The 17,521-nt window shown below is 53.0% G+C and overlaps 1 protein-coding gene across 1 annotated transcript; it reads right to left on the bottom strand.

Moving 5' to 3' along the window:
- Positions 1 to 6,175: 6,175 nt before the first annotated feature.
- On the bottom strand, positions 6,176 to 6,782 carry LOC133892158 (uncharacterized). Its single transcript, XM_062332879.1, has 2 exons — positions 6,649 to 6,782; positions 6,176 to 6,575 (listed from the first exon to the last, which is right to left on the bottom strand). Exons 1-2 carry the CDS (start codon positions 6,780 to 6,782, stop codon positions 6,176 to 6,178), a joined length of 534 nt encoding a protein of 177 aa, XP_062188863.1.
- Positions 6,783 to 17,521: the final 10,739 nt, after the last annotated feature.

The raw sequence follows: 17,521 nt of genomic DNA on the forward strand, positions 1-17,521 counted from the left end.
CCTTTCCGTGCGCCCGGACGCACGGCCGGTGAGACAGAAAGTCCGGCTGCATGCGCCCGAGTGCCAGGACTTCATCCGGGAGCAAGTAAGTAAACTCCTTGACGCCGGCTTCATCCGAGAAGTCCTCCACCCTGAGTGGCTGACAAACCCAGTCATCATCCCGAAGGCCAATGGCAAGCTCCGCATGTGCGTCGACTACACCGACTTAAACAAGGCTTGCCCAAAAGATCTTTTTCCCTTACCCCGCATAGATCAGATGGTAGATGCAACCGCAGGGTGCGATCTTTTATGTTTTTTAGATGCAAACTCTGGTTATCACCAAATCCGCATGGCCGTAGAGGATGAAGAAAAAACTTCTTTTACCACTCTGGTGGGGACTTATTGCTATGTGTCAATGCCATTTGGTTTGCGCAACGCTGGGTCATCTTTCCAGCGCGCTGTGAGCATTACCCTTGACTTGCAGGTTGGCCGCAACGTTGAAGCCTACATCGACGATCTCGTGGTCAAGTCTCGAGACTGTGCCACCTTGCTGGAAGATCTGGCCGAGACTTTCAACAGTCTCTGCACTACCCGTTTGAAGCTCAACCCCGAGAAGTGTGTCTTCAGGGTGCCCGCGGGCAAGCTCCTCGATTTATTGGTCTCCAGCCGAGGAATCGAGGCCAACCCAGAGAAGATCCGGGCCATCGAGCAGATGCAACCCCCGGCTCGACTCAAGGAAGTTCAGCGCCTCGCCGGCTGCATGGCGGCCCTCGGGCGCTTCATCTCCAAGCTCGGGGAGCGAGGACTCCCACTCTTCAAACTCCTCAAGAAGACCGGTCGCTTCGACTGGACACCGGAGGCCGAGCAGGCCTTCCACAACTTGAAGAAATATTTCACCCCGCCGCCCATACCGGTGGCCCCCTCCGAGGGCGAGCCTTTACTGCTCTACGTCTCGGCCACACCTCACATCGTGAGCATGGTACTGGTGGTGGAGCATGACGAGGGTTCGGGGCAAGGTGCTGGGTCCCACCTCCCAGCCGCCCCTGAGCAGTCTATAGTTCTCGCGGCTCCTCCCGACCAGGGAGTCGAGCCTGAGCACCTGGCTCCTCTCGACCAGGGAGTCGAGCCTGAGCACTTGGTCAGCCCCGACCACGCCTCTGAGTCCGGGGGCTGTAACAAGCCCTCGGGTGAAGCCGCAGTCCGGGCCTGCCATATACAGCGACCGGTGTACTTCGTCAGTGAAGTCCTTTGAGACGCCAAGACAAGATATCCCCAAACCCAGAAGCTGCTCTATGCCGTGCTCGTCGCTTCCTGGAAGCTGCGCCACTACTTCCAGGCGCACAAGGTCTCGGTGGTTACTACGTATCCGCTGGGGCCAATCCTCTGGAACCGAGAAGGCACTGGGCGCATCGTCAAGTGGGCGGTGGAGCTGGCGGAGTTCGATCTGCACTTTGTTAGCCACCAGGCGATCAAAAGCTAGGCGCTCTCTGACTTTGTGGCAGAGTGGACGCCCGTCCCCGAGATTGACTGAGAAGAGATTTCCGCATATCCCGGGCACGATGCGCCCGGGTACTAGGTTATTCAATGGATCCGTCGCGCTGAAAGGCACGAGAGCTGGAGTGATTCTCACCTCCCCAACGGGTGAAGAACTCCGGTACGTCGTGCAATTGCATTTCTGAGCAACCAATAACATGGCAGAATATGAGGGCCTCATCGCTGGCCTCCGAGCCGCGGTGGGCCTTAGGATTCGTCGCCTGCTGGTCAAGGGAGACTCCCAGCTGGTAGTAAACCAAGTGTCCAAGGAATACCAGTGCACGGATCCTCAGATGGCGGCGCACGTGGCGGAAGTCAGGAGGCTGGAGAGGCACTTTGACAGCCTAGAGCTGCAGTACATATCTCGCCGCGACAACACTCTAGACGATAACCTCTCTCACCTGGCCTCTTCCCGTGCGCGCGTCCCTGCCGGAGCCTTTGAAGAAAGGCTCACACGGCCTTCCGTCCTGCCTGCCGACCAGGACGAAGGGGAACCCTCGAGCCTAGTTGAGGGAACCCAGGCGGCGCCCTCAGTGGGGAGCCCCGTCAGGGTGTTGCCACCCGGTGAGTGCGCTGCGCTTGCTGGCGGTTCTCAAGATGCCTCGTGGATCGACGAGATCCGAGGGTACTTGAAAGAAAATATCCTCCCCGGGGATGATGCCTCTGTCGAGAGGATTGCACGGCAGTCCAAACGTTATGCCATAGTAGACGGGGGTCTCTACCGGCGCGGCACGGACGGTGTCCTCCTGAAATGCATCACCCAGGCAGAAGGCGGTGAGCTTCTCACTCAGATCCACGAGGGCGAGTGCGGTAGCCATGCATCATTCTGCACGCTGGTCGGGAAGGCCTTCCGGCAAGGTTTCTACTAGCCTACAGCTCTCCAGGACACTTTCGAGTTGGTTCGGCGTTGCAGGGCGTGCCAGTTCCACGCAAAGCAGATTCACCAGCCAGCTCAGGCTCTTCATACCATCCCCCTGTCATGGCCCTTCGCGGTCTGGGGGCTAGATATCTTGGGTCCATTCCCCCGAGCAGTCGGGGGCTATGAGTACCTCTACGTCGCCATCGACAAATTCACCAAGTGGCTGGAGGCGGTTCCAGTCATCAAGGTTACCAAGAACACGGCGCTTCAGGTCATCCGCGGTATCACAAGTCGCTTCGGCGTCCCGAACAGGATCATCACCGACAATGGCACTCAGTTTACAAGTGCCCTATTTGGGGACTACTGCGAGGACCTCGGCATCATGCTCTGCTTCGCCTCTGTCGCTCATCCTCGGAGCAACTGGCAGGTCGAGTGAGCCAATGCTGAGATACTAAAGGGGCTCAAAACCCGGACCTACGACGTGCTCGCAAAGCACGGGAAAGGGTGGATCGATGAGCTACCTGCTGTGCTATGGGCTAATCGGACCACGCCAAGCCGCGCCACCGGGGAGACTCCATTCTTCCTCGTATATGGCGCTGAGGCGGTCCTCCCCTCCGAGCTCACTCTTGGCTCCCCTCGAGTGCATGCCTACTCCGAAGGCGAACTGGAACAGCGAAGGCGCGACGACGTCGACTACTTGGAAGAGCGCTGGCGATGTGCCACCGTTCTAGCAGCCAGGTACCAGCAAGGCCTGCGGCGCTATCACCAGCATCACATCCGGGCCTGGTCACTCGAGGTTGGGGATCTAGTTCTCTGACACGTCCAATCGCGCAAAGGAAGTAATAAACTGTCCCCTATGTGGGAAGGCCCCTTTACCGTGATCGGTGTCCCACGACAAGGCTCGTTTCGGCTGGCTACGGAGGATGGGTAGCCACTCCCAAACGCGTGGAATATCGAGCATCTGCGCAAGTTCTATCCTTAGGTGGACATGTTTGTGCTCAGGCCAACCAGGCCGGGGGTCCCCCTCACCCAAGTTGGCCGGGGGCTACCACCAACCATGTAAGTCATCCAATCTTGTACAAAATTTTCAATATATACCCTCATTTTCCAGTTCTTATTTCAAATTCTATTCCAAATTTTCTCTTCTAGAATCCATACGTTTAATCTGTCTGGTGAGATGCTCAATTGTGCGAGAAAAACACGCTCTCTCATTTTTCACGTTGATAAAAGAATCTCGATCGGTATGCGCGTAGATAGTTACCGCTGACCTAAGTCTGTTTTGTAGGCTATTGTGTCCGGTGCCATGGCAGTACCCCGAGCATCACCGAGCCTCTGGGGTTCTCAGGTAATCCTACCGCTTGAGCAAAGAGTGGTCGGGACCGCCTAGACCCCAGGGGCGGGCTGTCGGTGCTCGGTCTGGTCAGTCCTTCCCTGGCGCCACCGAACCATAGGACCTCTAGGTTATGCCCCTGTTTGTATACTTCGTCGGTCCGGGTATTCGAGAGGTCTCGGGTCAAAAATGAGAGCAGTCTATAATGAGTACCGCACTAACAGAGCGCACCAAACAAAGAATCTTTTTCTATTTTCTAAAGCTTACAGATCAACAACCAAGAATAAAAGCAGCTCGACCGCAAGGGCCTCTGTGCCCAGGGCGCTGCTCGAGCCTATGGGGTCCTCGGGCAGTCCTACCGCTCGAGCATGAGTGGTCGAGACCGCCTGGCCCCTGGCTCCCTCTCATGCTCTCCAGTGCTCGGGCGCTCCGTCCGGGAGAACCAAGCTCCCGGGTACCCCGAGCTCGAAGCGCATACCCCTCCTGGATCGGTCGGCCAAGAGGCTGACAGCTGTCTGGTGAGTGGCTAAAGTCATACGAGTTTACACTCTTACTTACTTAGCAATCTATAGTTCTCGAGTTATCCTCGGGACCCTCTCATTCTAATCTGTTCGGCGAGATGGTCTCCTCGCGCAAAAAACCCTGCCCACGTGCTCGCTTTTTCTGGAACGACAGAGCAGACAGTAGTCGGGTGTACCGTACAAACGGCGATGTCTGACCAAAGTCCTTCATGGTGGTCATGGTGTTCGGCCAGCTTGGCAGTACCTCGGGCACTACCGAGCCTCTGGGATTCTCGGGTAATCCTACCGCTTGAGCAAAGAGTGGTCGGGAACACCTAGACCCTGGGGGCGGGCTGTCGGTGCTCGGTCCCGTCCATCCTAGCCAGGACACCACCAAACCATGGGGACTCTTGGTCGCATTTCCGCCTGCACGTGTCTCCGGTCTGCTTGTTTGAGTGGTCGCAAAGTGGAAAAGTGTTCACTGGTCGTGGCGTGCTCCGTGCTGGATCGACTTATCTCCCGAGCAAGGAAGTTCGTGCCTTTGTCTCTTGACTTAGCCGCTGCGGACTCGCGAGGGCTCGGGGGCTGAACACGCGGATTGGTCTCACTACTCGGACGATGAGTGGTCGGGGCGACTTCGTTCTCGGGGGAGGAAGGTCGGGCTCGTTCCGGCTAAGTACTCCTCGGGACATCGAGTGAAAAGCGAAAAGACTTCATCAAGCATCAAGACAAACATTGGAGTTGTGATCCCAAAGAAAGGCTTCTATTATATTCAAAAAAGAAGAACCATTCGGAGGGATCACTCCCATATTTACAACAAGTCAAAAAACAAAAGACAAAAGCCTAATCTAGGTCGGCGGGCTCTGAAGGCGGCGAGGAGTCTTCGCTGCTACTGCCACTGCTCGGTACCGGCGGCGGCTCCCGCATGAAGCACGCCACCACCTTGGCGGCGACGCCCCGGATAGCCTCCCGGGCGGCCCCTTCCTCGGCCTCGACCACCCCCTGCCAGACTGGCTCCAGCGAGAAGTTGGGATCTCGGCTCTGGTAGCAGGCCAGGACGTGCTCGGCCACCGCTTGGGCCAAAGCGCGCCCCTCCCGGGATGCCAACTCCTGCACAGCCCGGGGAAGAGCCTTCAGGCGCCGGCTGATCTCCTCGAAGCTGAGGGTGATGTGGCCGATGGTCTCTTGGTCCATCCCCTTCTCACCCACGTTGACTCGCCCGAGCCCGGCCACCCTCACAGACCTCCGTGCTTGCCGAAGGATGTCTCACATCATCAGCTTCACGTTGGCCCGTTCGGCGGCGACGGTCTCAAGCTCGTCCTTCGCGATTTGCAGCCGCTCCTCAAGGCTTAACCCCTCATCTGCGCTGGTCGGGACACCGCTGGTCACCGGGGCTTCGGCTTGTCCCCACTTCACCTGCTCGATGAGGACAGCAAGGGCCCGCTCCTATGCGGCCAGCTCGGCCTCCCATTTGGTGGCCTGCTCCTCCCGAGCAGTTAGGGCCGCCGACGCCGAGGCGGCCTCCGCTACGCGACGAGTGAGCTGCTGCTCCCGGGCGTCCTGAGCCGTCACCATGATTTCGACGTCAGTCTCACGGACCGCAACCTCCTCCTCCCGACAGTGGACTTCGTCGCAGCTCCGCTCGAGTTCGTCGTTCCGGCAGGCTAAGTTTGCCCGGGTGGTCTCCACAGTCTTCTCGTGCTGCGCGACGGCCTCCTCCCGAGCACGGACCAGCCGGTCCCGTGCAAGGAGCTCCGCAGAGCGCCGCCGCGACATCTCCCCCAAGCGGTTGGCCTCCTCCTGCACGGCGACAGCCTCCTCACGCACCTCCTCCAGGGCCTCACGCTCCTCGGCCACCGCGCGCATTGCCCTCTCATGGGTTGCGCGGGCCGAGGTGATGTGGGCCTCCAGGAGCCGGCCGACCTCCTCTAAACGCCCCCTTTCCTCGACGAGGGCGACGCGGTCCCTCTCGAGCTATGCTCGCTCCCCCGCCACGGCCGCCTCCAGCCGCTCGATCACCTTCTGGGCGCTTCCTATCACGTCTGGGAGGCGTTCTGCGGCCTGGCTGGACGACGGCCGGGCGCTGAGTCCCCTGCGAGCCCTCTCAGCAGAGGCACTCGGGGTCCCTGATTGTTGCCATGTCGGTGCCACCCTTACCGTGGCCACTTGCCCCGCCCTCGGAGGGCTCAGGGCGGGCTCGGCCGGCGCCGGCTGCTCGGGCGCAGCCGCTGCCCTCAGCTCAGGGTAGGGCAGCGCCTGTGGCTTCGGTTTAGCCGGCGCGCTTGGCTCAGGCGCGGGTGCGCTCGGCTCAGGGGCAGGAGCTGGCCTTCGCGCCTCCGGTCGCCTTTGGTCTCCGGCGGCGTCCTTGGGTGGCCTGAAAACAGAGAAAGGTTAGTCCCCTAACTTACATCCGGGCAAAACGCGCTCGGGAAAAGAAGAAGACTCACGTCGACTTTGGTCCGCGGTACTGCCACCGGGACTCCAGGATCTTGAACTCCAGGCCCTGCGGCTTCGGCCCAGTGTCCGCCTTCCCCCTCTTCAGCGGGGGGCTCTGTCCCTCGGGCCGTTGAGGGCCCGCCATGGAGCCTGCCTCCGGCGGTGGGTCAGCCCGGGCACCCGCTGTAGCGCGCCGGCCTTGGTCTTCAGGCTCCTACGCCCTGGACCTTGCCTCCGTCGTGGATTCCGCGCCGGACGACTGGTCGCCCCGGCCTCCCTCCTTCGTGCCACCCGCCGACGGCTGCTGCCGGGGAGGCGACGGTGACGACGAGGATGACGGCTGAGGCACGAACGCCCCGGGGCGCTTCCCTTTGTCCCTCGGGGCCGCCGCTCGAGTACCCTGATGGCTGCTGCCTGCAGTAGCCCCACGGCCGGCCTGCGGCCTGCCACCCACGGCGCCTCTGCCGTCGGCCTGCGTCCGGTCGCCCGCGACCTCCCTGCGGCCCGCCACCTGCGGCGTCCCCGCCGCCGGTCCTCCGCGCGCCGCCTATCTCCTCGTTTACCCCAGGAATCTGTATGGTCCCGGGATTCCGGCGCCCTGGTCGGTCGACCAAACCCTGGGCGTCGAACTCGGGCAGCATCGCTTGCAGCGCCACCCGGCCTGGGTCCGCGCAGAGCGCCAACTGCTCTCGGGGAAGGACTGCCCGGGTGAGGTCTTCCACGCTGGTCACCACCCTCAGCAGAGCCGCCAGCGCCCCCTCGTCCAGGTTCCCATCCTCACCGATCTGGGTCCTAGTGATGTCGTGGGGGCCCGTGTACATCCAGCTGGGGAGGGCCCGCTCCCACAGCGGCACCAGGCGGCAGCACAGATAGTCCGCCACCACCATCACTGACATCAAACCCGCCCGGCGCAGATCATCGATGCGGTTCAGCACGGGCCGCATCCTCGCGTCTTCCATCGGGGCTGCTTCCCAGATCGACCTCTGGGGTTCCGCCACCACCTCCGGCAGCGCGAGGCGGTCATGGGGACTGACGTCGATGTAGAACTAGTCGCGCCGCCAATCGTCCCACTTGCTCTGCAGCACCTGGGGGATGTACAACTCCGCCAAGCCGTCCCACAGCCGGAAGTTGCAGCAGCCGGCGACGTCTGCGGTGGAGGAGCCTCTCTTCTTCCCGGCAGACTGCAGCATGAAGAAGTGGCGGAACAGCGCCACCGACAGCGGCACTCCCACGAACATTTCGTAGAAGTGCGCAAATATCACCAAGATGACCACCGAGTTTGGACTCAGGTGGACCAACTGGATGCCGAACGTGTCGAGGATTTGAAGGAAGAACGTCGAGAATGGCGGCACCAGCCCGGTCGCCACGAAGGAGACGAAGACGACGATGCGCTCTGGCTGGTCCATGATGGGCGGGAAGCTCGCCGGCATCACCACCGAGGCCTCCCGCTGGCCTTCGGGCACCACCAGCTTCCGGACCTTCTCTGCCCCCTCCTCATTGACAATCCGTGATTCCGGCAGCACGCTGTCGGGCCCCTTGTCACGGCGGCTGCTCCCTGCTTTTGGCATCTTGTCGGTGGTGGAGAGTGTGTTGGAACGGGTGGGAGAAAGGAGGGCGCTGTGGGCCGGAGAAAGAGCGAGAGCTCTTGAGCGCAAGGAAGAAGAAGAAGGCAAGAGGCTTGATCGCAAAGATGGCGTAAAGGGGCAACGGTTCACTCCCCTCTTCCTTTTATATCCTAGGGATTTCAAACGACGCCTGCCGCGGCGTATTCGGCTAGATGAATTTCCCCGTTCGGCGCGGGCGCCAGGCGAATCTCCCTCAATCTGCGCGGTTGCCAGGCGCACTATCCTCGATCTGCGAGGTTGCCACGCGCGCCGCCCGCCTTGTTATCACGCGCCTCGGGAGTCGGTTGGACACGCGTCCGTTCGGCTCCCCGCTGGGCCGTACCAGAGGCCTTGGCCAAAGAGACCAGCGCCTAAAAGCAAGCCACGTGGCGCCGGTGCTGGGATCGGCCTCGATGAAGACGAGGGCCCCATCCGCAGTCTCTGAGCCATTGCCTGCCAATGGGCTCGGGAGCTGTTGTCGGTGACACAGGAACCAGGGGTCCCCGAGTCCCGAGGCCAGATCAGCAGTTTGCCATGTGGCGCCCTCCCGCAGGTATCATCTCCGCGAGGTACGAGAAGACTAAGTCCCGGGAGAAGGTGCTCGGGACCATAAATAGTGGTCCCCGAATACCCGAGTTCCCCGATGACCCGAGAAGACCAAGTGCCGGGAAGAGAGTGCTCGGGGCTATGAACAGTGGCCCCCGGGCACTCGAGTCCCCCGACGACCAGAAAAGCCAAGTGCCGAGAAGGGGGTGCTCGGGGCTGCGAACAGTGACCCCTGAGCGCTCGAGTACCCTGAGGACCCGAACAGCCAATTCTGGAAGAGAGTGCTCGGGGCTATGAACAGTGGCCCCCGAGCACTCGGTTCCCCGAGGACCAAGAAGGGGCATATCCGGGAGAGAGTGCTCGGGGGCTATGAACAGTGACCCCCAAGTTGAAACACAGAAGCTCAGATCACTGAAGAACAAAGAGCCCAAAGCTCTAGGCTAGACAAATATTCTTGTAACCAGCAACATCTCTGAGAGATATTCTCACAACATTTATAGCATACACACAGGAGTAGGGTGTTACGCTCCGTGCAGCCCGAACCTGACTAAAAAACCTTTTGAGCATTTACTGCATTCTGCATTCGATCCTTCCATCTCACCAGCATCGCATTTACGCCCATAAATTTCACCCGCAAAACAGATTTAGAATCATCCCCCCGGCCGAATCTCAAAGGGGTCCCTTCGGATCCCTGCTTGAGGAGTTTACCCTCCGACAGCTTCCTATCTAGTCTTGGAACATTTGAACACTTGCCTAAAACTTTGCGAAACATACTCTATTCCAAAAATTCAAAACTGTTACAAAATTCAAACATTGTAATGTTCTCCCACTGGTTCAATTGAACTTCAAATTTTAATTGTAAACTCAAAAATCCAGATGTTCTCATCAAATGAATTTCAAACATGACACACAAATGCTCTTGTTTTTAATTTGTAAAGATCTCAAAACATCAAAATTTTGTGCACATGAGCATGAAAAATTGAACATACAAATTCAAGCATGTTTCATACTCTTCAACTCACGGTTCATTTGAATAGTGAAAATTGTGTGTACACTATACTTCTTTCCCGTCATTACAAAAACTACCAGACACAATATAAAGAAAGAGTGAAATCCACTAACAATCCCTAAACTGTCCTACATTCCCATCTAGGCCCCCGAGCTCTCAAAATACAGATCAATATCCCTAAACTTGCTAATTGTACCACCTGATGTCCAAATTGTACTAATGAGCGCTGACTTGCTTACATGGAATGCTAATTGTATGACAATGTGAAGCTAGACACGTGGGATCCACATGTCAGTGGATGAACTCTCTGTCTCATCTTCTCTCCGATCTCTCTTCTTTCTCTCTTCCTCTCTCCCATCTCACTCCGCCACCCAGCCCAGGCAGCTCAACGTCGCCGCAATCTCTTCATCTCCCTCCCACTGCCAATCCTGTCAGGAGGTCAGCGGTGTCCGGGAATGTCTAGAGCCAAGGTAGAGGTCGCTGAGCAAATCGATGAGCTATAGTTGTCTAACAAAGACGAGGTCCTGACGCCCTCGTCGATGAGGATTTGCGGCCACTGAACGAGCTCATGTTCGTGGTTCGTCGATGAGGATTTGCGGCCACTGAACGAGCTCATGGCAAACTTGCCCACTAGGTAATAATACTAGAAAGATGGTGCAGTGTTGCCGCGCCTGATAGTCAGCATCGCTAAGTTAAATAGAAAAAGGTTGTTCAATATTTTCCCAAAATCAAATATAGATAATGCATGGCTATTGAACTGAACACTTTTAAACGCACCGTGGTAATTCGTGTCTCAGTGGGCTGAATTGATGGAAATATTTTGGTACTACTTTTAGCTTATTTTTGTCTAGATTGTGTACATAACCTTCTTGGGCACACTAAAGGGTGACTTAAATAGCAAATAGTGAATTAGCACACCAGTACTTCAGATAATTTTTTATATATATTTTAAGGGCACAAAACATCCTGTCAAACTAACAAATTGATGAACTGACCACATTTTTTTGGGGGGGGGGGGGTGTGGGGGGCATTATGAAGAGAACTGTTGCTACCTGTGATCAATAACATTGGTTCTTGTTTTATACTCTAGGTAAGACAGTTGGAAGATATCATAAAACAAACAGACCAAGAAATAAATTACACCAAAGTGAAGACACGATAGTTTAAGAGGAATGATAACTCAAGAGGCAGCAATCCAAATTGGAAATGCAAAATTGTGAACTGAAATTATTGAACACGGACCCAAATCAAATATTGCAAATAAAACTGCTTTAATATTACCCTTGACAATTTCATTAAAAAATGGACTGCATATAGGATGCTATAAGTACAAAAGAAATGGTACTTTCTCTGGAAATAAATGGTAGTAATCTTCATATGTGAAATCTAATTAACCAGCATTGGTGGTAAGAGGGGCATACAACAAATGTTCAGATATGTACTTGTTTTACTTAGCTGATAATTATGTGCAAGAGAATGCCTTGTAGAATGAACAAATGCCAAGCTTGTCTGAGCTACATATTTTGACTTATTATTATACATTTCCGTCTTCAGAGATCAATTATGCTACACTAAAATCCACCTGACATATAATTACAAGTGTGATGCCTTTTTGTGCGTAATGGTTGTTTGAGCTTGAGCATCTTGTCCATGTTTCCTGTAGAGCAACCTATGGAAGACTTGGTTAACCTATTTGCTAATCAAGCGTACAGGTACATCACAGTCCAATTCAAAGAGCTACAGATGCTACGCATTCAGAACTACACCCTACAAATCTACCTAATGAATTATGACAATTCGAAAGGGCCTCTCACGGTCTCACCTGACTAGTGTGCGAGCGGCCGACGAAGTCGCTGTCGTTGAGGACGAGATCGAAGGTGGTGGCTTTCATGCCCTTGGACCTGAGCCTCTGCCTTAGCGGCTCCCATATCCGGAAGTTCTTCAACGTGTTCGGGTCCGCGGGATCCTCATCGCTGCTATCCGTGACTTCGTCGTCGTCGTCCTCCTCAGAGCTCGAGCTTCTCCTGTCCTCAACAATCTTATTATCCTTCTTATTCGCAGCGGGGGCCGACCCATTGGAGCTCGTGCTACTCCTCTCCTCGTGAGAGGAAGCGGCCGCTGCCAGTCGGCACCGGCCGATACTGCCGAGGAATCACGTAACCGTGCGTGTGGTTGCCGGGCCCACGCGGCACAGGTGGAGCAACAGTGAGTGGGAAGCCGCAGGAGACATGCTGGACGCCGCGCTCCAGACCGACGTGGTGCGAGCAACCACGACCCACCGCGGCGGCATCGTGATTGGCTGTCATTGCACTCTACCCTCCAGCCCGTTGCACCATCTGACGTCGTGTGCCTCTGGGCGGAGCTTGCCTATGCCTACCACACGCTAGCAATGGGCCATAGGCCGTCATCGCCGCGTGCGGGAGGGGGCGGCGTCGAGGCACAGGGATGTAGGGAGCAGAGGCTCTTTGGTGGCCGTGGGCGTCGTGCTCGGGAGAGAAGGGAGGGCGGGTGGAGGAAGCTACGGTTGCGGCGTCGGAGGGCGTGAGGGAGGCCTGGGGTTGCGGTCTTGGGCAGCCGGGCATGTGGCGTTCCTTTTTCCGGGGGGCTGGAGCTGGTGTCGAGGGGATCGATCGAGGAACATGAAGGGAGAAGGTAGAGAAGTCGGCAGCGCTGCGCGGGCTGGGGTTCCTGTCGGCAGAAACCTTGCAGGCGTACGCGCCGGGGACCGAGGCAGGAGCAGCTGCAGCGGCAGCCACGGTCGTCGATGGACTAGCACGGGCGGCGGCGGAGGAGGGGGAAGGAGAGGAGGAAAAAGCGAGGCTGCGTGAGGAGGAAAGGATAAGGATCGATGTGGTCTGGACGAATCACGAAGACGACTCACACATAGGCCACGATCCGACGGTATATATTCACACGCTGTTGGATCAGACCGTAGACAATGCTGTTGATGACGTGGCTATATACACACACACATTTGTAACTTATAAAATAGCCGTTTCATATATATACACGCACACACACATGTATTTATATATAAACTCATATATGTACGTATTCATATATATGTATACATATATATTTAGGGTTCTCTCTAATTTTGCAAAAGTTTTATTTCTTTTATAAAAGTCATTTTTATTTCTTTTTAGCTCAAAATTTGGGATGTTACAGCTAGCGAGTTGCACCTGTCGCCACCACGCGTTGTGCGTCCAAATCAGCTTTGATGACTAGATCCAATTTGACATGGTGCATGGGAGGATGTGGATGATGAGCGCGGTGATGGTGGTGGTGACGGGCAAGGGGGCAACTAAGATGGCCAGGCACGGCCCAAGTCTCATATCTATATTGGGCTAGGTGAGGATGGGAAAACTTTTCTGATGAACTGGTTTTTAAGATGATGTGCGACGTGAGTTTTTTATTTTTATTTTCTATCATTAATATTTAAATAAATAGACCTCTAATTACAATATTTCCACAAATAGGCGTCTACCACCCTCTGAAAGGACTGCAGCCCTTTCAGAGAGCGGTAAGGATGCTATGGTGACAGTGTCACCCCTTACTGCCCTCTCAGAAGGCGGGTAGCCCCTCTTGCCACCCTCTCAAGGGGCGGTTAGCCCCCCGCACCGACCCCCACTACCCTCACACTATAAGAAGGCTAAAAATCAGTCAAAATAGCCATTTAAATCTAAAAAAAAGAAAGAGAGGGGGAGGGGAGGAGAGGGAGGCAGCGCGGCAAAGCCCTACTATTTTTGATCTGCGGATTTTGGATCTCAGTTTCTGGTATTTTTTCTAGACTTATGTTTTTATTAGTAATTAAAGTATCACTAGATCCAGAGTTTAACGATATAATAGTAGTTACATTATATGAGACCTAGGGTTAAGAAAGGTAATCAAAATGATGCTTTTCTATCTTTTGTAGTATATTATAAAGATCAATTTCAACATGATAGGATAGCCATTAAATGTATAGTAATATTAGAGTACGGTAGTTTTGATTATCTAAGTTATACAGAATAATGATATAGGTAATAATTATAGATAATTAGAAACTTTATTAAGTAGAGGGATGGTTAATTAGTTTAAATTGGTTTGTTTGCTTAGGAGAAATATTGATTGTAGTGAACTAAACGTATTATTAGGTGACCATCGGTACCGGTAGTTTTGTTAGAGTTTCGATAATCAGAAGTATAATTTTTCGTTATTAACATTGGACATATTTTTGGATGTTTCTAGGGATGTTCAATAAATTATATTTTCAGATATATTATGGTGAAGGTCATATTGGTTATGGTCCTAGCGGTGTAGATCTCTCTGGATTTTAGCACGTCGTTAAGGGACTTAGTAGAACCAATGAGAGAACCATAGTGGGCGTGTGCAAGTGGCTGATGCACAATTTTCAGCTGGATCTCCAACAACATGAGCTTAAATTGAGAGTTGTGCTAAGCCGTGCTACTCAGTGGTACTTCGGGGAGCTCTTCCCGATTAATGCGACATCTACTTGGAGGCAATACGTAGATATATCATGTGAACGTGGTCTCCCTCTTGTGCTGCTTCCAGAGGTGTACTAGAAGGATCCAACAGAGATAAATATTGCAGAAGCAGTAGCAGGAATAAGTCAGACAGTGGTGGATGAAGCAGACCTGGCAACTATGGGGGACGAGCAAGACGTTAGGTATGTGCGGGAGATGCAACTGAGGGGGAGTACATCCCTAGCATAATTGAAGAGATGGAGAGGAAGAGTCAAGAGCTAGAGGAAGCTATTGTCAATGAAGATTCATCCGACAAAGAGAGAAATGCTCATGTTTCTGCAGAGTGGAGAAATCATAAATTTTCAAAGCTAGTGGTGAGTGAGGGTCATCAAACACCTTGGAAATATCATAAGAACGAGCTGTCCCAGGGTGCTATGTACCATAATAAGGAGGTTGTTATTGATGCAGTGAAATCCTAGTCGCTGTCTCTTCAGAGGTAGTTCAAGGTTGTGAAGTCAAGCAAAAGGGAGTACGACATCAAGTGTTTGGTGTCTAATTGTCCTTGGCGGGTGCACACATTCAGGGGAAATTGGGTTGACTACTGGGAGTGCTTAATAGTTAAAGAGCATAACTTTCACATTGAGGAAATAGAGTTTTCCCACTGGTCCAAGGGTGAAACGATGCAACAAGTGCGATGAAACAGGTCAAACATACAAGTACTGTCCAAAAAATGCACCTGATGTGTAGATGGGGTCATGACAGCGGTCATGTGTGAATGTGTTTAGCGTATCTCGATATTATATTTGTAAGGTTTTCGCCTTACATATATACGTTGTATTTGGACCTTACATTTGTATTTGATTGTGTACCTATATGTTGTAATATGTTTATGTAACTTTGTGTACATGCATATTATATGTTGTTCACTAAACTGTATGTATATATTCATGTAACAGGCTGTTTATATTTGGTTTCAATGAAAATATGATGCACCCATCGACCCCCAAGCTTCTTGACCCTGCAGTGGACAAGAAGCACCGGACAAGAAGCACCGCAACTTCTTGTCTGCCGTTCACCAGATGGAGTTAGGAGTTTTCTGACCATGTGGCCCTGGGGAGCTATGTCACTTCCCAAAATGCTAATTATGCAATTTGACATTCATAGTCATCATCGCATGTGCTTGCACATGTTTGTCTTTCAAAAATCGATTAAACATGTCTCAAACACCTTAGAGACGGTTTAGAGCACTTTGGAGAATCCCGACATACCTTGGAGAAGGAAAAGAATAGAAGGAGGATAATGAGGGGAGACTTAGGAAGGTTTCAACAAAATAACCCCCTCACGATCTGACCGGTGTCACCCGTGGTATGAACGTCAGGTGCGCCGCCACGTGGGTTGCCACGTGGATTTCCCATGGTATGACCGCCCGAGCTCGCGGTCTGACCGCCAGCACACAGAGGCTCAAGTTAAGTGGATCGATCACTTCCTTTTGCTCTCTTCCTCTCATTTTCTCTCACTCTCCCTCTCTCCACCCGACCCTAGAGAGAGAAAGAGAGCTCTACTCGTCGCTTTCGAAGGTCGGATACCGAAGGTAGGAACTCCCACGAGCTTCCCGAAGGGCTTCCCCAAGTTTTTCCCCTCTTCTCCCTCACTGGAGACCCGTTCATTGACCACAAGCTTCACCACCACTCCGGGAGCTAGTCCGCGAATTGGAGCCTCCTCGAAGTATTCCAATCCAATAGAAAGGTTCCATAAGTTAAGGTGAGCTATCCCCTACAGTTTCCCCATTGTTTATGAGCTTGATTCGACCCTTGTGTCATTTAGGCCCAAGTTCAACCTAGCCTAGATCCAATCCATGGGTATTTTGAGTTTAGCTCGGTGAATGATGTCCAAATCACTTTAGAAACACTCTACTAGTCCCATGGAGTATTTTGGCACCCTTCATTGTTGAAGGTCTCATCGGAGTCATCGCTGGCGACCCCGTAAAGGTGCTGCCAGCAAGGTCTGGTGGTTTGACCGCCGCTAGGGCCAGTCTGATCGCCAGTTGGGGACCAGAGAATTTGAGTTGAAAACTTGTACAAGAGTCTAACCGCCACTTGGGTCGGTCTGACTGCCACCATACCTATGGTTAGACCGCTAGAGGCCAAAATTCTCTGGTGGCCACCGATCTGACCACCACCCCAAGGCCGGTCTGACCGCCAACCTATGAAGGCTAAGGTGATGCTAGGTTAACTTATCCAAGGTTTCAAACTTCGAAACCCTAATCCTTTAGCGATCCTTTGCATATATTTTCTAGTCGTAGCACTCTACTATTACTTGAGCATGCACATTGCATCCTTTTTGCATTGTTCATTTATTTATGCATTGCACCTGTGTTTCTTTTAGAGAGTGTTGATCCAATAGTTCAAGCAAGCGAAGATGAAGCGGGTCTACCACACTTCTGTGAGTTTGTGTGGGTAGTATCAGGCAACTGACAAAGCAGCTAAGCATATTGCAATTGGTCGGATAGAGTCTTTACCATGTCTTCCTGTAGCTTTATCTAGCTTGACCATGATATCGAAAAATGATGGAGGGAACAATGCCTCAAGCTAGGATAGAGTCTTGACCATGTCTTCTTGTAGCTTATCTAGCTTGGTCGGATGGCCTTCTGTGATATTGCGTTGAAGAACGAACATAGCTTTATGATTGGGTTTTAGACATTTGGCGACAAATACCTCTAATTGCAATTGAAAGCATCTGTGTCATCATCACATGACAATCATGAGACTTCATGCCAGTTAATTTCAAATCTTTCATGTTTACTAGTCTCTTTATGTTGATGGAGTAACCAGATGGAACTTTTATTCTATGCAAGCACTTACACATTGTAATTTTCTTTGCCTTGATCAGACTGTAGCTAGCAGGACCAAGATATTTGTCACCTTCTTCTATATCTTTAGGATGTAAATCCTGTTTGAGTTTCAAACATTTCAGGTCCTTTCATACTTGGAGTGTATCCTTTGTTTTGCTAGGTATGTCTAGTAACGTACCAATCAAGCTATTACACATGTTCTTCTCAATGTGCATGACATCGATTGCGTGTCAAACCACCAAATCCGACCAATAAGCTAAGTCATAAAAAACATATTTCTTTTTTATCATAGGAGCTCTAAGATTAGATTTCAGAATTGGTGTACACCCGCGTCCCTTTCTAAGAATAATCCTAAGTCCCTTTACCATCTCATATACCTGTCTCCCAGTGAGATGCTTAGGAGGTGAT

This window comes from Phragmites australis, chromosome 15 (genome assembly GCF_958298935.1).
Source record: "Phragmites australis chromosome 15, lpPhrAust1.1, whole genome shotgun sequence".
NCBI lineage: Eukaryota > Viridiplantae > Streptophyta > Magnoliopsida > Poales > Poaceae > Phragmites > Phragmites australis.

Coding starts and splice junctions, on each gene's coding strand:
- LOC133892158 (XM_062332879.1), bottom strand. CDS start 6,782: ATGGCGGGCCCTCAACGGCCCGAGGGACAGAGCCCCCCGCTGAAGAGG. Junction 6,576..6,648: donor TACCGCGGACCAAAGTCGAC/GTGAGTCTTCTT, acceptor CTCTGTTTTCAG/GCCACCCAAGGACGCCGCCG.